The sequence below is a fragment of the Stigmatopora argus genome, chromosome 6 (genome assembly GCF_051989625.1).
Source record: "Stigmatopora argus isolate UIUO_Sarg chromosome 6, RoL_Sarg_1.0, whole genome shotgun sequence".
NCBI lineage: Eukaryota > Metazoa > Chordata > Actinopteri > Syngnathiformes > Syngnathidae > Stigmatopora > Stigmatopora argus.
In genome coordinates, this window is record NC_135392.1 from 7,193,608 (window position 1) to 7,215,446 (window position 21,839).

The following is a 21,839-nucleotide window of genomic DNA, read 5'->3' on the forward strand; positions in this document are numbered from 1 at the left end:
AATCGTCAGAAGGGGGGTGATAGCCCAACCAGGTTTCGTCATTTCAAATCACACTCCAAAAAAACAAAACGAGGAATGTAATTCCGACAAAATGAAGACTCATTCTTTGAAGTCATTTGATGAGGGTAAAATTACTAACTTTTCTAGTAATAACGTGTAAAAGCCAGGTTAGTATTCATCTGGCTTTAAAGCGTATGGCAAAAAAATGAGTCGATGTGTAGTTTTTATACAAGACAAACACCCCTTTTGAAATGTTGACTTTTTCTGTGTGATAAAATATTCTCGTTCATTTCTACGCTAACCGGTTGGTCTAGATTCCACAACAACCTGAAATAGGATTTTTGTTTTTATTTGTAACTGAATGTGAATGTAGAAATGAAATGAGGCTTCCTGGTTTTACACTTATAATCTCTAAGATTGATACATGGAACATTTTTACGTCTTTATCAACCCTTTCGCACATGGGTTATCATTTTTTTAACATTTAGAAGGCTTACAGGGCAGTAGTTTAACTCATTGGCTGCCATTGACGGTGCTAGAAGTCCAATCCATTCTGACATCATCCCAGGCAATTGCACTTCAAGATCTTTCCCAGCCTGTCCCAAAAAGTTTAAATGACTTGTACTACATATTTTGCCGTTAATGGCAGGCAATGAGTTAAATACTATGAAAAGGAGCAAAGTGTATTGACGTTTTATTAGCTTTCATTAATGCTGTATTAATATATAAATGTATTTATAATCACACACAAAAATAATGATTGATATTTTTTAATATGATCATAATGGCTCATATAGTATGTTTCGTTTCTTAATGACCAAAATTCATCACTTGCCCTATCAAGTGTTCTAGGTCTTAAGTGTCAACTTTTGAATAGCCGTCCACTTTCCCTGAAAGGGTCAGGTTACTGCAACAAGTAGAATTTTGACAGCATAAGGTAAATAAAAGACTTTGTTGTCATGCACGGAATACTTTGAATACTTGGATCTTGAAAATTCCCCCATTTTTTAACTTCAACTCAAAATTAAGCAACTCTGGTGCTGAAATTTGCGACGGCCACATCCTTAGGAGTAAAATGGCTTGAAAGCTTTGCACACTTTCCTTCTTAATGTGGGTCACTTGAGCACCTCTGTGCCTGCCTTTGTGTCAACGTCAGCGGGCATTAAAAGGAGCGGCGTCCGTAGCAAAGTGTGTCAGTGCACGCTGGCGTCTCCTGCGTGATGTTTTGTTTCTACTCTGCTCTGGGGCACCCACTCTCCCTTTTGCCCGGTGACCCTATCCGGGACTGTGTGTTAGTCCGCCTCTCTGATGTCCTCCTCGCGCACGGCTCAGTTTACACGCCTCGTCTTGTGTAACCCGGAGCTTTTAATGAAGCCATTATAATTAGAAAAGGCCTCAATTAAGAGATTAGCAGGCGTGTGGGGGCATGAAAGAGGAGGAGAGGGATGAATTTGGTTTTGGGATTAGCCCCGCGACCCCCTCCCTCCTATTGACTTCTTAGGTTGGTGTTTCATGCCTCGAGGAGGACATCTCCTTCACCGGGGGGGGGGGCATCTTTAAAGCTACCTAAGAAAAGCTGCTGGACCGCCGTGGTCTACAAAGTGAGATGTGCCACACCTTGCGCATTTGTCAAGAAGTTTTCATTTGTTTTGGGAGTTTTTTTGGGCTGGTCTTTCCATCATAAAAGTAAATATGAGCTCGAGAGTACACAGCATCATTAATTCCGACTTTGAACCTGGGGCCAACCTTCATTACTGTAGCCTACAGAGTTGTGTGAACTTGGACAAAGACAAATAACTGATCTCGTATTTGGCTGAAGGTGGAGGGCGGGACATGCATTGTAAACACAATCAGTACAGTAACTTTTCAGCTGACAACTTCATTTTTAAAAAGGGAAAATGTTCTTATCCGTGGGAACCGTGTAAAAAAAAAGCTTTTTAATGTCTAACTCTTTAGCTGCCATTGACAGCAAAAGAAAAATAGTTGAAATGGATTGGATGTGTATTAACGTGCCACCAATGGGTGTTGTCAACAGGTCTTATTGAATAAGCTTCTGCAAAATGTAAGATAAAGTACCTTTTCAAGAGTGATTAATGCATTGCTCAAGTTCAGATAAATGTCAACCATGTCTGCAAAAACATCACATTATTGTCTAAATAAACTGATTCAGTTGCTTGTTCGGGGTAATCGGCCCAATTTTTTTTTCTGAGTAAAATGAGTTGTTTTCAAATGCACTATTTTTTTAAACAAAGACAGAATTATCAATTGCCAAAATAGTGGTCGATTACTTGTGGCCGTTCTAGTCCAGTGTTTAATCAAAAAACAACTTGAAGTAAATTATGGACTTTTTTTCTTCTGTAAATCGTAAAGCCTATTGCGTCAAAGTACTTGAAAATAAGCATTTTTTCTAGCAAATGATCTTTTTCTCAAATAGAAGATAATTAAATGAGTAGTTTAACTTTGATCATCAACATGATGTAGTCATCACTGTAACAAGACCTCAGGATATATTGGATGGACAAAACACATTTGACAAAATCATCAAATAGACACCCCTTTTTAGTCAGGGCTAACTAAAATAAGCTTAGTGCTGGTATGCAGACTGTCCAGCTAAACTCAAATAAAGAGTGCTAAGCTGCTGATGATTCACATTTGTTGTCCGTCTGAGATCCAAGGGCGTTGTTCACAAGTGTGTGAAGAATTGTCAAGATGAAGTATTTGTCCGGGATTTCTGTTGAGCTTGTGCGAACGTGTGTGTCTGTGTGTGTGTGTGTGTGTGTGTGTGTGTGTGTGTGTGTGTGTGTGTATGTGTATGTGTCTGTGTCTGTGTCTGTGTGTGTGTGTGTGTGTGTGTGTGTGTGTGTTTGTGCGCGTCTACCTCTTTTTAAATGTCTGGTGCTTTGTTTTTTATGGAGCTGTCTTCTGGACACAAGCCCGGTTTTCACAGTCTTTCCTTTAAGAGGCGCTACCAATGACAGGAAGGGCTCCTCCTCCTGCCCGGGCAGGAAGGCAAGAGAGGACAGAGGGGGGAAGAGGGTTATTACTGGGGGGACTGGGGGGGTGCATTGGTATTGAACTTAGAACAGCTGATGAAAGGGATTGTCACTCACATCTCCTCTGTCTCCTCCCTGCTGTTGTGGTAATTACTCACTCAGCATATTTGCGCTGGATACCAACCCCCCGCCCCCCTTCTCCCCTCTTAGGCTGCTCTTGAAACCCAACAAAGTAATTCCAAGCACTTGACAATGACAACAGCAATCAATTTAAAGCAGTCAAATGGAGGGAGGCATTTGCGTCTCAGATACTACATGTTTGTATGTGCGATGATGCTCTCGCTCATCCACGGCCCACACACACAATCAGCCATTTTGACATGCGCACGCACATTCTACAGGGTATTCTCAAAAATTTGCTGGAGCCAGAATTGAATGTAAAAAGTTAAGGGCCGCTATTACAGTATTATAGTCGCATGATTTTTCAGATAGTGTTGCTATTTGGGGTGCAAGAGTGGTTAGTATGTTCGCCTCTAAGTTCTGAGATCAAGGGTTCAATCCATGGTGGGTCCCGACCTCCTGCGTGGGGATCGCATGTCTTCGCGTGCCTGCGTGGGTTTTCTCCAGGTACTCTTATTTCCTCTCACATCCCCCAAAAATGCCTGGTAGACTGGTTGAACAACTCTAAACTGTCCCTAGTTATATGTGTGAATAATTGTTTGTCTCCTTATGCCCTGCGATTGGCTGGCCACCAATTCAGGGTGTCCCTCGCGTGGTGCCTGAAGTCAGCTGGGATAGGCTCCAGCACCACCTTCTACTCTTGGGAGGAAAAGTGGTTCAGAAAATGAATCAAAAAAAGTCCATCATAAATGTTCCTATTAATAGGAGCGTGACTTCAGCATGCCTGATCCTCCTCAGACTTGCATGCCTTTTGATTGACAGTTTGATATGAAGAATTCAAATTGAATGACTCCAACAAACCTGCCAACCCTGACATGCATAAAACCACCATTTTCACATTCTTAACTGTCATACGGGTGTTAAAAACGAAATAATGAAATGACTTACAAAACCACCCAGCTTTTTAACTGTCGTACAAGTGTAAAAAAAAAAAAGGTAATGGAAGATTAACCTTATGACAGACAGACAGTGAAAGACGATTACTTGTGCTTTTAATTTGTCTCCGTTTTGCTATAATCAGAGTTCATTTTTTGGTTACCTTAGCCTTCCCCAATAGTCATGTGTTATGCAATATATTGCATTTCCAATTTTACCCTCAACAGCAAGGAGGCAACTATACAACATTTTCAGAATAGAGACTTCTGCTAATTATCACATCAATTTTTTAAATGATTAAAAAAAATTATAATTTGCCAATATAGTGAAAGCATTATTTTTGTCAAATTAGGATCCCTATTCTCACGTTCTACAGCGGTATTGGCAATTTTGATTGTGAATGGCTTTAAAGCGTGCTGTCTAGCCTGGTGAAATAAGTTTTTAATCATTAGTTCAATAAAAGTAGTTACATTTGATATTGTCAAGTTACCTTAGATGGCTATCATTGACTGCTTTTAATCTGTATATGCTTGTGTGGTAACCTTAGTCTAAGTGGGAAAATGATCCCAGTGAAGACATTTGCTCAAACGTTTACCTTGATGAGGTCCACAGCGCTAATATAAGTGTGCGGTTTCTAGGTTACAGTAGAGGTTCCACTATGGAAAATCTTCAACGCCTCCCTGGACCAAAGTCAAGCTGGACGCCATATGTCACTAGGTCGTCCTCACAGCCACCCACAAGCAATAAAGTTACAACAACAACCAAAAAAAACCCACATTCAATGTCGGCGTAAAGGCACACGGTGACAGATTGGTCAAGTCCAACTGAAACACGGTACAGACGGCAAATGGACGGAGACAGGCCGGCGCGAACAGGCTGCTTTTCAATGTGAACTAGGTTGTAAAGTACCAGGCCAAACTGGACTGTGTTGATAAGACATTAAACTGATGGCTGAAAGGAAGGAAGGAAGGGATGTTAACAAGACACAAACGTGGCGCTGGAATAGTTGTGCGATGATGTAGGTGACAGAAAGTCTGCAAGGATGTTCCGAAAACATGCATGCGTGCGCCTTGCGTCTCTCCACTGTAAGGCGATGATCTCTAAAGTGCCTGTGGATTCCCTTCCCTTCGGTCATGTTGCCTCTTGTGGCTCCGCCAAAAGGTGTGCTGACAGATGTGTGACACACACCGAGGTGAGCCGCAGGTTAAGACCGGACTGTCGTTTCTTCGAGCCGAGCCTCTGAGGCTGCGCTCTGTTCAGAGTGATGACAGCCCACTGACACTTTTTGGCTCCCCTCCCTCTTTTCGTCACGCCAGGTAGCATATCTCCCCCCCTCCCTCCTTTCATACCTTCATTGCCGACTGACTTTTCCTCGCCCTTTCTCACCGCACTCAGACGTTGTCAGTCGGTACCTCCCGTCTGGCGCCAGATGCTCTACCTCTATTTCAATGGCATCTATTTTCCCTCTCGGAGACACTCTTACATTGTCGCTATATCAACAGATCGGCTTACGACCTTAGCCCCGCCCAACTTCTCTCACCTGCGCTCTAAAAGCCTCAAAAGTCAACACATTGCTAGTCCAGTATTCGTACATTCACAGCAGAGGTTTTGACCATGTCAAAGAGTAGCATATGTTATTGGTCATTTTTTTCATTGTCAAAACTGTGTTTTATCTCCTTCCATATTTGACATTCAATTCTCAATGAAGATTTGTCCCAAAATCAATGAAACTTGAACCGAATGAAATTATGACCGTTCGTGTTACGCAGAAATGTCATTTTATATTTCGCAAAAGCTCTTTCAGAGGGTGTCTCCGTCCAAGACTGTCTTGATTGACATCATCTGAGTGATATTGGTTGATTCGACAATTGCTTCAACACCAGCAAGGTGAACAATGATTAGCACATGGAATGTCATCAGATAAATTACCAGGGAAGAACCACGCAAGCACGGGTTTATGCACCCAGTCCACAAAAGGAAGTCAAAGCTGAGATTTGAACCTGTGACCCCCTTGACTCTTTGGCATTTGAAGGAAAAATAGTCAATTGATTTATCTGGCTTAGTGTGGTAGAGCCCTTTTTTATACATTTATTCTGCCTACTGTATTCAAACTAACCCTAATATAAAATTTTAGCTGTATCAGAATTTCATCTAATAATGTTTCATCAATGCAGATTTAAATTAATAATCTTAAAATTCTATCTATTCTATTTATTTTGTCTCTCTTTTTGGAAATAGTGATTTAGTAGGACAAAGAAATTCCACATTATTGGCAGAGATAAGGGTGAATTGTTGAATGCCACTTGCACACACATTGAACTTTTAAAGTGCCTGCTGGGCAAGTAGTTAGTAATGACCCTCTCCAGCCAAGGTCAAAGTTAAATGGTCAATCTTTGATTGAAGCTCTTGTGCACTGGGAAGTTTGTGTCCTCACATTCACCTTCTTTCTTCTCTTTCTGTCTCCTTTCTTTTGTTTTTATTGGATTATTCCTTTGTGCTTCATCTCGCTGCGATTTGAAACCAATACCACCCTCGTTAATGACCGGCCGCCGGGTTCATTTGAAGGCTGCTGCAGCAGGGTGGGGGTGGGCCACATTTGGTTGGGCCCTGTGCCGTCCGTTGGAGGTGACAGAAGGGGTGCTGACTTTGGCTATTTTGACCCCAGATTCTTGAATTTTTACTAGAAAAGGATGCGAGGACACAGTTGTATGTGTGAATAGCCGCCCAAGGTGACTGGATGCCAATAAAGGGGCCGTCAGCCTGGCCGGGGGGCTCCTTCCCAACCGAGACACAACCTTTATTGGGCCGCTTGTAAGGTTGGGCAACTATTAAAAACCCGTCCTGCCTGCACTGAGGAATTTAGGGCCAGGAAACAAGGGGGTTGGGTGGAAATGGGCAGAGGAAGGTGAAGTTGGGGTGAGGGAAGGTGAAAGTTGAAAGGCATGTTCCAGACAATCTGCTCCTTCAGTCATCACCTTCCAAACGGGTAGGAGGCCCACGCTGCGTCGTTGGCTGTTTGCGCCATTTCAAATTTTGGGCTTGGTTCGCTTTGTCGTTTTTTTCTTTACCTTCCAGTTTGTTTTTGTTTTTAGCCCAGCAAATGTCATAATGCAGTTTCCCCTGGGAAAGAGGGGACAGGGGCCGAGCCTCGTAAACTTCCAGCTTTTGTTTGTTCACATGGGCCTGGAGGTACATGGGCCAGTCTCATTGGTGGAGAGATTTCCACGTAAAAATGGGAGCTTGTGAACACAAACAGGCACAAAACTCCAGGAAAAAAAAGTCAACAGAGGAATCCCGCTCCCCCCTGTTGGCCAGTAAATGGAGAAGCCAATCAAATCTCAGCTGCCAATCAGCGTTTTATCAGCGGGGCCATCTGGCCATCAGCTAATTGTGTGTCCTTTAAGTTCCTGTCAATCAGATGCCTCCCTCCTCCCATTTCTCTTAAAAAAATGTCTGCTTTTGAGATGCTCTTCTGGCCGCGACCGCAAATGTTGTCAACCTTCCAGTACTGACTTCAATGCTTCTTATGGTCTGTGCAGCTGTGGAGACGCAGAGCACCAGCTCAGAGGAGATGGTGCCCAGTTCGCCTTCTCCGCCACCGCCACCTCGCATCTACAAGCCTTGTTTTGTGTGCCAGGACAAGTCGTCTGGATACCACTATGGTGTCAGCTCCTGCGAAGGCTGCAAGGTACTCATCACGCCAACCCACAAAAGCTGGTCTGCTGCCCTCTAGTGTGTTTTTTAAACAAAACTTTCAAATCAATTCAAAACCCTCTTATTAATGTCAGAGCGCAAAATAATCATTAGGAAAAAAAACTTGCGTCCACATTTGTGGACATCACATTTTGGGTCATGCATGCCACACTGTTAACATTTGGTGCAGCCTAGATGACTTTAAATGTGATGTGTACATATGTTGGCGCTCGGTTATATAGATTTTTGACTCATCTCATTTTCTGAGCCACTTTATCCTCACTAGGGTCGCAGGGGGTGCTGGAGCCTTTCCCAGCTGACTTTGGGCCAGAGGCAGGGGACACCCAGAATTTGTGGCCACCCAATCGCAGGGTACAAGGAGACGGACAACCATACATGCACACACTCCTACATGTATGTTTTGGGATGTGGGGGTAAACTGGACTATCTGGAAAACCCACACAAGCCCAGGGGGAATATGCAAATTCCACACAGTGAGGACCTACCTGGGATTGAACCTTTGACCCCAGAACTGTGAGGCCGACACGCTAACCACTCGTCCACTGGGCGAATATGGGAATAATAAATTTATAAAATGCTAATCTTTTTTTGTCCTGTGGTTGGCTGGAATAGGCTCCAGTACCCCTAGTGAGGATAAGCGGTATGGAAGAAGGATGAATAAATAAAAATTAAGATGGATATTAATAGAAATACACTGATTATGGCCATCCGTAACATCCTAAAGATTTTTTTTCCTCATTTTGTAGTCCTTAACAAGTGGCCTATAAAAGGTTAAGTTAGTGAAAATAAAAGAGATGCAAGCCATGACAGTGGAAATAACACATATGAGACTATTCTGCATTTCAGGGTTTTTTCCGGCGCAGCATCCAAAAGAACATGGTGTACACGTGCCACCGAGACAAGAACTGCCAGATCAACAAGGTGACCCGCAACCGCTGCCAGTATTGCCGGCTGCAAAAGTGCTTCGAGGTGGGCATGTCCAAAGAGGCGGTACGCAACGACAGGAACAAGAAGAAGAAAGACGTGAAGGAGGAGGCGTCACTGCCCGAGAACTACGAGCTCAGCGGCGAGCTGGAGGAGTTGGTCAGCAAAGTCAGCAAAGCCCACCAGGAGACGTTTCCGTCACTGTGCCAGCTGGGCAAATACACCACAGTAAGAATCGCTTTAACAAGTTTTACTTTCTTATGAGCCTACCAAGCCAGTTTGTCCATGTGTGCCTCTTCTTTATCCCTCCTAGAACTCCAGCTCTGACCACAGAGTCCAACTAGACTTGGGTTTGTGGGACAAGTTCAGCGAGTTGTCCACCAAGTGCATCATTAAGATTGTGGAGTTTGCCAAGCGACTACCAGGCTTTACTACGTTAACAATCGCCGACCAGATCACCCTCCTCAAGTCTGCTTGTCTGGACATTTTGGTACTGCCATGGCAAACATCACCATGCATGTTCTTTCTACCACCGCCAGGAAGACTCCTTCAATGTCACCTCGTTTTGTCTTCAGATGCTGAGGATATGCACGCGCTACACCCCTGAGCAAGACACCATGACCTTCTCCGATGGCCTGACCCTCAACAGAACCCAGATGCACAACGCCGGCTTCGGTCCGCTCACCGACCTGGTGTTTGCCTTCGCCGGGCAGCTGCTGCCCTTGGAGATGGATGACACGGAAACGGGACTCCTCAGTGCCATCTGTCTCATTTGTGGAGGTATGACAAACCTGGCCTCATTTTTTGATCTCGTCCACCGTTTGGCCAGATTTTCACACTGCCTTACGTAGACCGCATGGACCTGGAGGAACCTGCAAAGGTGGACAAGCTGCAAGAGCCGTTGCTGGAGGCGCTGAAGATTTACACACGCCGCCGGCGCCCCAACAAACCTCACATGTTCCCTCGCATGCTGATGAAAGTCACTGACCTGCGAGGAATTAGCACCAAAGGTTCGTTTGATACTATCTGAACAGCCGCACTTGGCCATGACACAAAAATGGGTTCTGGTTAGGCTCTGTCACCTTTTGCCCTTCCAAAACAAGTATTACATTTGGAGATCGGCTAATCGCCAATTACGCATTTTGGCCACAGCCAAAGTCAATTACAATGATACACACCTTCAGAGTCTCAAAGACAGTCAGATCAGAGGAACATAATGATGATATGATTGCCAGTCATTAAATACCTACCTTAAATACACCACTCCACCTTTGGGCTTTTGGGTGAATTTTGGAATGTGCAAAATTTAGCTCGCAGGTGAATTTTATTTGACCCTTTCTAAAGTTCCGTATCAACATGAAGCTCCCCAGACTACCGTGAATGTCTTTTGCCTTAAAATTTACCAAATACATTTTTTCATCTACTAGGCATCTCAACCAGTAAATTTGATCATTGCTACTATTCTTAAATATTTTTGCTCCTTAAAATGTACTCCTACACACTATTTTTAAAAAAATGATACAGAGACACTTCAGTAGCAAGGTGTCCCAATATTTTTGTCCATAGAGTGCATCTACAAAGCTATTATATTTCTGACTAAACTAGTCTTTAGCTGTTTTGAAAAGAAAGAAAATATTTGAGTATTTAATTTTCTACTTTAAAGTGTAATATTGCTTATTGTGCTTTTGTGCAAAAGAAAAAAAAATATTTACAGTGGAGAAAAATGAGATTAAGCTGCTTATTTGTGGACATGGTTGTTTCCCTTAATGCATATTAAGTCTTTTTCAATAATATAGTGAAAATGACTACCTCACGTGTGAACAGTGTGCTGCCATAATGTTCATGCTGGGGGCCACTCATGGTAAGGATATTAAAAAAATAGTCTAGACCCCTGAATATGTCAAAACTTGCTATTCTCTATCCAAAAGTTAAATTGCTAAATTTACAACAGCAACTTCCGTGTTTAATTGGACATTCGCTTTTAGCATCTAAGCACTTAGTGTTTTAGGCCAACATCTTGGTGCCAGGGAAACATGTTGACGGGAATTTAGGAGTTTCATTCAAGCGAAAAGAATGCTCACCCCTAATCTTGTGATACTGTGTCGTGTTACGCAGGTGCGGAGAGAGCCATCACGCTAAAGATGGAGATCCCCGGCCCCATGCCGCCGCTCATCAGGGAGATGCTGGAAAACCCAGATGCCTTCGAGGACAGCGGGGAGTCATCAGACACCCCCACGAACGCCGCCGCGCCCGCTCCGCCGCCGCCCGCCATTCAGGCCATCAAGCAGGAAGAGAAATCGACGTGCGAATCGGCGGCGGAGGAGGACGAGGAGGATGAGGACGATGACTATTGGGACGAGGACAGAGAGCGACAGGTGGACAGTGACTCCGAGCCGTGGGCAGAGGCGGCAGCCAGCTCGCACAATAAAAACGGGACATCGCAGTAGGACCCCTCAAAACACCTGGCATCCTCATTCTCACACCATCAGGCTTTTGTGAAAGAATGACAAAGTTTAAAGGGAGTCAAGGACGAAGCAAAAGCACTCAACAAGCGACTCATTGTGGTCCGCAGTGACAGGAAGGAGGCGGGGGGGACGCAAGGAATGTCCCCCTCCTCAGGAAAAGGGCTACGCTTGTATAGAAAACATCTCTTTTTTTGTTACAAGAAATGCTACTTATAAGTTCTTATTTTATGGTGTATTGTCTAAGCTCTTTGTCTATTTTCTTTGTGTGTGTGTGTGAGTTTTTTTTATTTGTTTTTTTTTTTGTGAGAGCAGGGCTCTAACTTCCAGTGGTCTTCCAACAACTCTGAAGAACAAGGAATAATGACTTTTATGCCAATAATAGGGATAGGTATTGAAAACCTTCAAGTCATATGGTTATATAGAGGGATGACTACCCACCCAAGAAGAATATTTTGGTATTTTTGGTGTCAGGGCAAAAGCACGCTTAGGTTTTGCTATATTTCAAATCAAAAACTAAATCTCGTGCATGGTTGCAGAACATTTTTTTTCATGGAGGGACGACCAAACTGATAGAAAGAACCAAGGATAAAACAATGTCGACGAGCAATGGACTGATTTGTGGGGAAAGGTTTGCTGACCCAGAATTTCTGCAGGTTCCTTTGTTGCATATTTACAATTATCAGCTCAGGTAAAATCTAACTGTCCACATTTTATGTCATTTCGTCAAAGGTCTGGGAAGGACCATTTAAGAATTTGGTGTCCAAACCAGTCCACAAGGGCTGCAGTAGATGCAGGTTTTCGTTCTGGTGTCTTAAAAGTATGAACAGTTGATTGCAGTCAGATATTGCTGATTTCAGACGAAACCTCGTTGGTGAAACTCTCCGTGCTGGATCAGTTGGAACAAAAACATGCACTCATCTCAACCTTTTGTGGAATAGTTTGGACACCCCTGATTTAAGGCATTTAAGAGTTAAACCCAACAGATGCATTTGTCTTGTTTGACTCCCTATCCAATGAGTAACTATAAAAACTTTTGCTAAGTCCTCACCTGTGGTGATTTTGACTTGAGCTGTATACTTAGGATGTGTAAATGCCTTTGTATAATATCTGTACTTAGGCATGTGGAGGATGAAAAAATGACTTAGAATTACATCATAACGAGGACACAGTGGAGCCATTATGACCTTTTTATAGTGGTGGATCGTCAGGGCCTGCAAGGCCTTCACTGATGTTAATTATATTTTGGCCATGAATACTTATTAAATAATTCCAAATTGTCTGTCAGATTCCTTTCATTGCTTTTCCCCTGGTTGCGCTGCCTCCAGATGTGTGTTTTGATATTTAAGCATTTAACCAATCACATTTCAGCCATTATTTGTTGTCTTAACCAATCAGATGTCGAGTGGGCGACACCAAGGCCTCTCATTGGTGTAGGGATACGTCATCGCTTTCACAACCTTCAAAATGGCGGATGAGCCAGGAGACAGTTCGGGAGAGGACTGCTGAGCAGCTCAGAAGTGACGATTTACTGAAGAAATACCTGATAAAGCTCTTAAAGGACAATGCAGCGCATTCGGTATGTTTTAATTTGGGGATTTTGAAGCCCTTTGTCTCATTTTAAGAGTGCTTTTTGACGGGAGCACGCTTCGATCGCGTGCTGTAGCCCCACGAGGATGAAGACCGAAAAAATGTTTGCAAACAAATTGGCTACATTGCGTTACCTATAGCGCTTTATGTTTAAAAATAAATCCTTCCGTTGTGTGTTTCAGTTCCTCAACGAGCACAGACTGCTGAAAAACATCAAGAATGTGGCCAAAAAGGAGCAACTTGTCGATACCATCCCGAGCTGTTTGTCAGCAAAGTGAGTCATTTTCTGAACGGTTTCTATTTTCTCTATCCGTGTAATAATACGTCAGCGTTCAGTATTCAAGGTTTTGCTCAATTCGCTTTTTTACCACGATACATTTCAAATTCCGACAAAACGAAAGTGAGACATTCATTCAACAATTGCGCAGGGGTCGTTCTTGACTCGAGTTTAAACATATGGTAAAATTGCCGTTCAGTGTATGAAGAGAAAAACGGAAGCAATTATGACTTTTTGGATTATTTATTTTTTTAAAGAATGAAGATTTGAAGTGGTTGACTGGAAAACTCCTCCAGGATGAAATAATGTGGGAAATGATTGTGGTTCATTTGTGCATCAAAATGGTTGAATAAGAAATAACAATCATGCTGTGCTGTTTTGTAGAGGATTTCAAGCCACAGAGATGGTGGAAGAAGTGACAAGGCAGGTGAAAGCTGTCCAAATTGATGCGAAGACCAAAGAAGTCAAGGCAGAAATTGTGTTTCAGGTTATTTAATTAATTATTTTCATGTACTGTGTACTAGACCTACTCATTTTGTATCTTGCTTCTCTTCAGGGTCCATCCAAGTTTACCAAAAGAATGTGACAAGACAAACTTCCCCAAAAAGAGTGCCACCGAGCTGTGGGTATATGGGGATGTTGGAAGATGGCACAGTCTTTGACACCCTCAGGGTCTCCAACTCTGGTCCTGGAGGGGCCCTGTCCAGTATGTTTTCCATACCTCCACCACATCTGAATCAAATGATCAAGATCCTGATTATTTGATTTAGGTGTGTTGGACATGGAAAATAAAGACTGGAATAGGGGCCCTCAAGGACTGCACTTGGGGATCCCTGTTATAAAGACTCAAATCATTTTTGATGCTGTGGACAAAAAGAACACCAAGCCACTGAGCAAAGTCATCAGAGGGGTATGTCTAATATCCATTTTTTTCTTCCTGTGGCTTTAATGTTGCTTGCCTTTTGCAGTGGGATGAAGGCTTGATGACTTTGAACAATGGAGATGGTACCTGAGTGGAAGAAGGACCTTCCTGATGCCAGGTATCTTTTTGATGTTAGTAGAAAAAAACCTTTATTTTACATAACTAAAATCAACATTTTTAATGTTGGACTTATCTATTATGCCTTTCTTTCCAGAATTCCACCCAAGGGCAAGAGGATTTGTCCATTTACCGATGGGAGATTGCACTGCAAACCAATCTTGAAAGCCACTTGTGTGGAAAAATAAATGTTCTTGAAGTACATATGTCTTATTCTTCACATTTACTTAGCAAAAATGCAAGGAACATGTCAAGTTCAAAAACTTTTATTAACAGCAAAACTCTTGCACACAAGTTGTCATTACATTGAACTGTTGATTTGTGTGACAGGCTTATTTTCTCCACACAAAAAAAAAAAACTTACATTTTGCCAAACAGTTATCAAAGACAATTCATGTACACTTAGAATAAAATAGACAACTTATTCATTGGAAATATTTTTAGAAAAATGACTTTAAAAACCCATGGAAGGCTTTTTTCAGCAAGTGTTATACTTGGGAAAAATTTATCAAAAAAATTCTTTGGAAATTACTTAGCCAAAATAACTACACAATTGCTGAAAACCTTAAATGGTCTTAGTGGTATACTTGGGAAACAAATATCAAAAAACACTTAGCCAAAATAACCACAATTTTATTAAAAAAAAGACCCATGAAAGGCTTTTAGGTCTTTTTCTCCCAAGTGTTTTGAAAAGGACAATTGCTGCTCAAATCTCCTTTTCTGCCACATTAAATGAAGTTGCTGATCCATCTGGCCTCTCACTTTGCCACCATGAGCCAGAGAACTCTGGACTGCACCTATATGAGGGGGAGAAAATTGCAACTTTAGTCAGTGAAACCTCACCATGGAAATAGATCTGATTTCAAATTAAGTTACATAATCTTTTAATTTGGATGAATACTTAGATATTCTACAATAAACAAATATGCTAACCTCCAAGAAGGCTCCAAAGTGCAGAATTTAGAGATGCCACATCTTCAAGCAAGGAAGATCACTTGGAGAAAGCCCAGAGTCTAGAAGACTGCACCTATTTAAGAGGGGGAGAAAATTGCAACTTTAGTCAGTGAAACCTCACCATGGAAATAAAATAGATCTGTTTTCAAATTGAGTTACATAATCTTTTAATTTGGATGAATACTTGGATATTCTACAATAAACAAATATGCTAACCTCCAAGAAGGCTCCAAAGTGCAGAATTTAGAGATGCCACATCTTCAAGCAAGGAAGATCACTTGGAGAAAGCCCAGTCTAGAAGACTGCACCTATATAAGAGGGGGAGAAAATTGCAACTTTAGTCAGTGAAACCTCACCATGGAAATAAAATAGATCTGTTTTCAAATTGAGTTACATAATCTTTTAATTTGGATGAATACTTGGATATTCTACAATAAACAAATATGCTAACCTTCAAGAAGGCTCCAAAGTGCAGAATTTAGAGATGCCACATCTTCAGGCAAGGAAGATCACTTGGAGAAAGCCCAGACACAGGCCTGATGTGTGCAAAAGAAGAAAAAGTTATCATATATCGAGACTGGAGATTCAACAGTTAAACGATCAAGACAAATAATGAATGAAAATAAGTTAGTGAGTGCTCCGAGCTATTTTCCTTTTTGCAGACAAGGTGATTAAATATACAGACTGGGGTTGACAACTAGGAGAAAGTTGAGTAAACCATTTTTGTATAAATGACTTTTTGGTGAAAACAGAACAATAAATTGGAAACGGGTGTTTAGCACTCTGAAAACTATCATTAGATACATCACATCAGGAACTAAATCCAGCCTCTGGGTGTCATTTTTGAGTGAGCCTTTACCCAACAAACCGTCTGTTGATGTCTCGGCTTTGTTTGATTAGATTAAAAGTCTGTCTACACGACTCAATAATGGAGAGAAAACGGGCAACATACTTTTTTTAAGTCAAATGGGGACCGTCGGCGTGACGCTAATGCTAAAATAGCTGGATGGAGCACACAGCCGGTGATGAAAAGTAGCCCAAACTTAAGTTATCGCCGGTGTGTTCAACCTGGCATTAAACTAACAGATTTGTTGGCGTTTTAGGCTCAATTGATTCCTAAAAAATCTCCCGGTAGCGTGATAAAAATGCACTTAGGCCAGTAATTTGCCTTACGACGCCTTACCTCGTGGTGCTCGTCGTCCATCTGCATGAAAAACGCTTCCCCAAAGGGCGAGAGACTGCGCATGTGCGTAATTTACCCACCTTCGTCGCTAATGGTCGTAACCACGCCCATATTGTTCCGCCATATTGAATGGGGAAAAGATGGTGGCTTGCTTACCGCGCTCCCCGAGGTTCGTCCTCCCAACTCAATGTCTATGTTTTGGAGATGACGTAGATTAGTCGTGATTTTTGTGGTCTTGATGCTATAAAACAGTGTCAGTCCACTAATTTGATCAAATATTGAGTAACATTTTTACTTAGTATTTTACATCAACTCACCTTTATTCCAGGCCATCTTAGTCCATTAAAAGTTTAACATTTGAAACACAAAGAATGCTTCATTGTCTCATCTCATTTTCTGAACCGCTTTTTCCTCACTAGGGTCGCGTGGGGTGCTGGAGCCTATCCCAGCTGACTTCGGGCCAGAGGCGGGGGACACCCTGAATTGGTGGCCAGCCGATCGCGGGGCACAAGTAAACACTTTTGAATTGAAATTGAATGCTTTTATTGTCATTGTACAGGTATAATGAAATTTATAGTCATAATTTTAGTGCAACCAATACATTTTGTGAAATTATTTAGAAAGAAAAATGTCAATTATTTTTTCTATTTAACTGGTCAATAATTATCGTGGCTCAATGATGGTTGGGAAACACTGTGCAAGGCACACGTGCGCGCGCCCACGCACACACACACACACACACACACACACAAACCCTACACACACACACACACAAACCCTACACACACACACACACACACACAAACCCTACACACACACACACAAACCCTACACACACAAACCCTACACACACACACGCACAAACCCTACACACACACACACACAAACCCTACACACACACACACACAAACCCTACACATACACACACACACACACACACACACAAACCCTACACACACACACACAAACCCTACACACACACAAACCCTACACACACACACACACACAAACCCCACACACACACACAAACCCTACACACACACACACACAAACCCTACACACACACACACAAACCCTACACAAACCCTACACACACACACACACAAACCCTACACACACACACAAACCCTACACACACACACAAACCCTACACACACACACACAAACCCTACACACACACACAAACCCTACACGCACACACACACAAACCCTACACACACACACACACACACAAACCCTACACACACACACACACACACAAACCCTACACACACACACACACACACACAAACCCTACACACACACACACACACACAAACCCTACACACACACACACACAAACACACCCTCACACACACACAGACCAACCCACCCTCACACACACACCCCAACACCACCACCCCCTCACACACAAAATTAAAAATAAATACATAATCCAACACAAAAAACTCGGCCTCAACCTACAGACTTGCAATTCTTTGTGTCACCACATGATGGAGCCCGTCAATTCCCTGCAAAGGAAAAATACTAAATTAAAGGCATGCTTGTGGGTAGTATATAGTATTTTGTTTGAAATGGTGGGGAGGGAGGGGACCTGAAGATTGGTTCAACAAGTCCCGGTAGCATCAGTTGATTGGTATCAGTCTCCTGATCCATCTGAATGAAAAAGAGCAGGTAAAAGGTGGGTGTTTGTCTTTGTGTGTGGGCGAGAATGGGCGTGTCTGCCGTGAACTGACTCTGTCATTCTCTCTTTTAAACTCTGCTTGCAGCTTCTCCAGCTTGATAGTTTCCTCTTGCAGTCGCTCTTCCTTTCTTCGCACCTCACTCCTCAATTCGTCCACTTTCTGTTTGTCAGCCTATGCCAACACAGACGCCATCTTAATTCATTTCTAAAGAATTGATATTTTTCCAGTGGTACCTCTCGTTCCTCACCCGGGCGGCGCTCCTGAAGGCTTCTCTCTCCAGGGCCCAGTTGGCACGCTCCTCCCTGAGAAGCAGTTTCTCCTCAGAGAGCTGCAGGCCCAATTGGGCCACCTGCAGTCGGCTTTGGTGCATCTCAGCGTGAGCGTGGCCTTGACGAGTACCCAGCTCCCTTAGCTCCCTGCGAAGTCCCTCTGCCAAGCGCTCGCTGGCCTCCAGGCGACTCTGAAGGTCGCGGACGTCCGCCTGCGTGGCCTCGTGCTCCGCCTAGGAAGATGATATACGTCTTTAGTATGAGAATAAAAGGGAATCTGACTTAACATTGCAGACCTGCAGCATCTTCCTCTTTTCTTCATCCTGTTTGATCTGGCTGGATAATTTCATCAGTATCTCCTTAAGCCTACATGGGGGGGAGTTTATGTTAATAAATGCATATCTACACCGATTTTTTTTTGTTAGGCAGCGGTTCAGGGGGTTAATTTTTGAAAAAAACACAACAAACCTGTAACAAAATCCTAAAAGAACCAAACTTCATGCTTGAGAATAAAGTATCTATGAATAGGTGAAAATTTGGGACTTCACCGTTTGATGTATGCGTTAGATGTTTTAAAGACTTGCCGTTCCAACTCCACATTTCTCTCCTTCTCTCTATCATTTAGCACCTTGATTTCATCCAGCAAGTGTTTGATTTGCTGTTTACTTTGCACTTTTTCAGACATTAGGTGGGTCAATTCAGAGTTGAGATTTTCCTGACTGCTTTCCACATCCTGTGACACAACACATGAGCATCATAACACGACATGACAGGAGATGAACTGCATGAGATCTTACCTTGTGTTTTCCTTCTGCTGTTTTTAAGGCATCACATTTGTGTCTTAGAATTTGACGAAGGTCTTCAACCTCCTCCACCAAGGCCTCCTTTTGCCTGTCCCAGTCCTCCTTTGCATTGGCGTTGCTCCTCTTCTCCTCCTCTATTTCCTGTTTGGCTTCATCTACAGCCCGCTTCAACTGCGCCTTCTCCCTCAAGCACTCCTCCAGCCGATGCTGTGGACGCCAAATCGGCAACAACAAATTATTATGTATCGAGAAGTGATCAGTAGGCAGCTTGGTTTTGTTACCTGCAGCAAATGCGCTCTTGGGACCACCAAGAGCAGCTCTTCCTCGTCCTCAACATCATCTTCATCTTTCTCATCACGCTCTTCCCTCAGGGTCTCTAGCTCATCTAAAGGTTTGGGAGCGCAGAAGGTGAAGGAGCGGCTTTGGGCGCAAACCTTTCCCATCTTGTCCACATATACAAAGTGGTACTCAACGGCACTTGGACGAGGCAAGTAGAAAGCTACCAAAACAACAACAGGTGTTAAAATTTCAATTAATAACAATAAATAATTAATTTTCCTTCAAATGCAACTTTCAGAGCAGCCTAGTGGGGACGTGGTTTGAGCATTGGCCTCATAGTCCTGAGATGGCGGGTTCAATCCTCGGTTCGGACCTTCCTATATTGACTTTCCATGTTCTCCCAGGGCTTAGGTGTGTTTTCTCTGGGTACTCCATACCCCAAAACATGCATGATAGGATGATTGGACACTCTAAATTGCCCCTAGGTATGAGTGGGAGCGCGAATGGTTGTCTGTCTCGTTGTACCCTGTGATTGGCTGGCCACCAATTCAGGGTGTCCCCCACCTGGTGCCCATAGTTGGCTGGGATAGGCTCCAGCACACCCGTGACCCTTGTGAGGATAAAAAAAGTGCAAGCACCCCATCTTTAGAAGAAAGCCCTAAACACAGACTATAGTATGGTAGTAATAATAGGGGTGGTCCTACTTTGCGTTTTTTTTCCGATTATCGCGGCCACGTCTGGTCTATACATTATCCACGATATTCGAGGGATTACTGTACCGAGCAATGTTTGATGTTTACCTTGAAAAGCTACACAACAGTCGACCGGACTTCCTTCAGTGTACCCTTCAGGTACAAGCGACCATGCGTACGTGTGGTACTCTCTCAGTGATGAATAGCCCACCTGTGGAGAAACAGGACAATCCATCTGGTTGATCAAAATACCAACACATGATTCTGCACTTAAAGCTCAACTTTGGGGTTTTTGGTGACAACATCATGATTGTTTTAGGTCGTTTCCTGCAGAAACATGTTGCACCACATCACTTAGAAATGACAGTATGGTTAACACAAAACCTATAGGCCTAAGAAATAAAAGGTAAGAAAGGACTACTAGAACATCTTAACTCCATTTGCAGTTAACCATATGTAGTTCAAATGGTGTCAGTGGGTGTTTTTCATGCACTTGTCACAACATCAACACCTTGAAGATGCCAATCCAGTCACTGCTGCTCCACATATGTGCAGAAGTCACGCTGTAGTGACACTCTACTCTGGTTTGGGGAAAGTAGAACTGACCCACATTTCGAAACACTACTGTGGACTGTGGATCTTGTATCTCCATGACGATGACGAGGAGAAAGACACACGCTGAGGACAGCTGAGCAGAGGAAACATTTTTAGAGAGACAGATACGCAGTTGTGCAATGCGACATTGACTTCACCAACCTGCTTAAAAACAAGCTTTCACCATATATTCAGCTTTTTGATTGCTCTTTCATAAGAGTAAGACAAAGTCTAACTGAGTCAGTCAAATGGATAAAAAACTATCTTTTATTTAAATACAACAACAACTACAGTTTTAAGTGCTATTTGACTAGCTGTCACTGTCATTTTTTTGGTTATTTTAAACTACAAAAAAAAAAGAATTCCAATAAAGACTCTTACCTGGGAGATAAGGTTATTTCTTTGAAGAAGTTGACAGCTCGCTTTGTTCCATCATCTGACTAAGTTTTAACCGTGCCGTATGAGGTTGGCTATGTGAGAGCACCCCGGGAAATGCAGTTCACTCTCAATGAACACAACAGTGTCCTCCTTCTGGACACTTAATCCTCTCTGCTATTAGTTGTTTACACGCGTCTTTTATTTCTTGGCAGTGGCCGAAGTTTACTAGGAAAATGGTCACGTTATTTATGACAGGCACTACAAGTCATGCAAACAACCACATGGAGGTTTCTTTTATTTCATATATTCAAATGGCAAATAAAACCTCCCTGTAAACATTAAAAGACAAAAAAATGCAATTAAAGATATCTTTAGTTATCATGAATTAATGTATTCATCTTTTGTATTTTAGCCTATACCTTTTTGTCCAATATTCAAAATATTAACTCTGATTTCACTGTTGGTAAACAAACTTGTCATTTATACAGTAAAACCAACTCATGTGCATTATTGAATATTACACATAATCAGAGGAAATCATCTTTAATTATCCCCAACATTAAATTCATGACTAAGAATGATTCTGTGTGTTTTGATGATTCTGAATTGTTAAGGTGTATTCAAGGGTTTTCACTTGGAATTTACTCCACAGTTTGCAAATGATAGGAACCGAGTTTAAGATTTGTCTTGTTGTTAATGGTAATAATCTTTACAGAATAATATCTGATAATACCATTCAGGTGTGTGGAATATTTAAAGGGCTAGACGAGGGACACTCACCCTTTTTTGCTCCAAGATCTACTTTGTTGTTAGGGTTAGAATTCAGGGGTGGGCAAAGTGGTCCTGGAGGTCCGCTGCATGTGCAGCTTTTTGTTCCAAAGACACTTTAACCAACAGGGGTTGTGCTGAAATGAGAAGCACCTGACTGCAATCAAATGATTGCACTT

General features: G+C 42.5%; 2 protein-coding genes and 1 long non-coding RNA gene across 7 annotated transcripts in view; 1 reads left to right on the forward strand and 2 right to left on the reverse strand.

The window, feature by feature from the left end:
• Positions 1-14,257, forward strand: part of LOC144075575 (retinoic acid receptor gamma-A-like) — a 61,713-nt gene extending 47,456 nt beyond the window's left edge. For 2 of the 3 annotated variants that reach the window (XM_077602768.1, XM_077602770.1), the window contains 11 exons: positions 7,589-7,737; positions 8,610-8,915; positions 9,001-9,177; positions 9,263-9,467; positions 9,539-9,697; positions 10,803-12,728; positions 12,922-13,013; positions 13,401-13,503; positions 13,573-13,926; positions 13,985-14,056; positions 14,153-14,257. In XM_077602768.1, coding sequence (XP_077458894.1) covers positions 7,589-7,737; positions 8,610-8,915; positions 9,001-9,177; positions 9,263-9,467; positions 9,539-9,697; positions 10,803-11,134 — 1,328 coding nt within the window. In that variant the 3' untranslated portion in view covers positions 11,135-12,728; positions 12,922-13,013; positions 13,401-13,503; ... (1 more) ...; positions 13,985-14,056; positions 14,153-14,257. The remainder of the gene's footprint in view (positions 1-7,588; positions 7,738-8,609; positions 8,916-9,000; positions 9,178-9,262; positions 9,468-9,538; positions 9,698-10,802; positions 12,729-12,921; positions 13,014-13,400; positions 13,504-13,572; positions 13,927-13,984; positions 14,057-14,152) is intronic. The other variant, XM_077602769.1, reaches the window with a different exon arrangement.
• A 48-nt stretch (positions 14,258-14,305) lies between these two features.
• On the reverse strand, positions 14,306-16,238 carry LOC144075957 (uncharacterized). The gene is made up of 5 exons (XR_013300691.1): positions 16,193-16,238; positions 15,461-15,545; positions 15,226-15,317; positions 14,989-15,082; positions 14,306-14,852 (listed from the first exon to the last, which is right to left on the reverse strand). It is a non-coding gene; the product is annotated as an uncharacterized LOC144075957 (long non-coding RNA).
• A 1,347-nt stretch (positions 16,239-17,585) lies between these two features.
• LOC144076271 (calcium-binding and coiled-coil domain-containing protein 1-like) lies at positions 17,586-21,820 on the reverse strand. 3 transcript variants are annotated; one of them, XM_077603976.1, is made up of 12 exons: positions 21,673-21,820; positions 20,896-21,117; positions 20,432-20,608; positions 20,029-20,131; positions 19,231-19,448; positions 18,944-19,156; positions 18,731-18,879; positions 18,443-18,512; positions 18,125-18,379; positions 17,929-18,048; positions 17,787-17,848; positions 17,586-17,703 (listed from the first exon to the last, which is right to left on the reverse strand). In XM_077603976.1, exons 3-12 carry the CDS (start codon positions 20,570-20,572, stop codon positions 17,676-17,678), a joined length of 1,359 nt encoding a protein of 452 aa, XP_077460102.1. In that variant the 5' UTR covers positions 20,573-20,608; positions 20,896-21,117; positions 21,673-21,820; the 3' UTR covers positions 17,586-17,675. The 3 variants fall into 3 exon arrangements, with proteins under 3 accessions (XP_077460102.1, XP_077460101.1, XP_077460103.1); XM_077603975.1 differs by having other exon boundaries at positions 18,695-18,879; XM_077603977.1 differs by lacking the exons at positions 20,432-20,608; positions 20,896-21,117 and having other exon boundaries at positions 18,695-18,879; positions 21,673-21,807.
• Positions 21,821-21,839: the final 19 nt, after the last annotated feature.

Coding starts and splice junctions, on each gene's coding strand:
- LOC144076271 (XM_077603975.1), bottom strand. CDS start 20,572: ATGGAGATACAAGATCCACAGTCCACAGTAGTGTTTCGAAATGTGGGT. Junction 18,380..18,442: donor AAAAGAGGAAGATGCTGCAG/GTCTGCAATGTT, acceptor TCATCTTCCTAG/GCGGAGCACGAGGCCACGCA. Junction 18,049..18,124: donor CCTTCAGGAGCGCCGCCCGG/GTGAGGAACGAG, acceptor GTGTTGGCATAG/GCTGACAAACAGAAAGTGGA.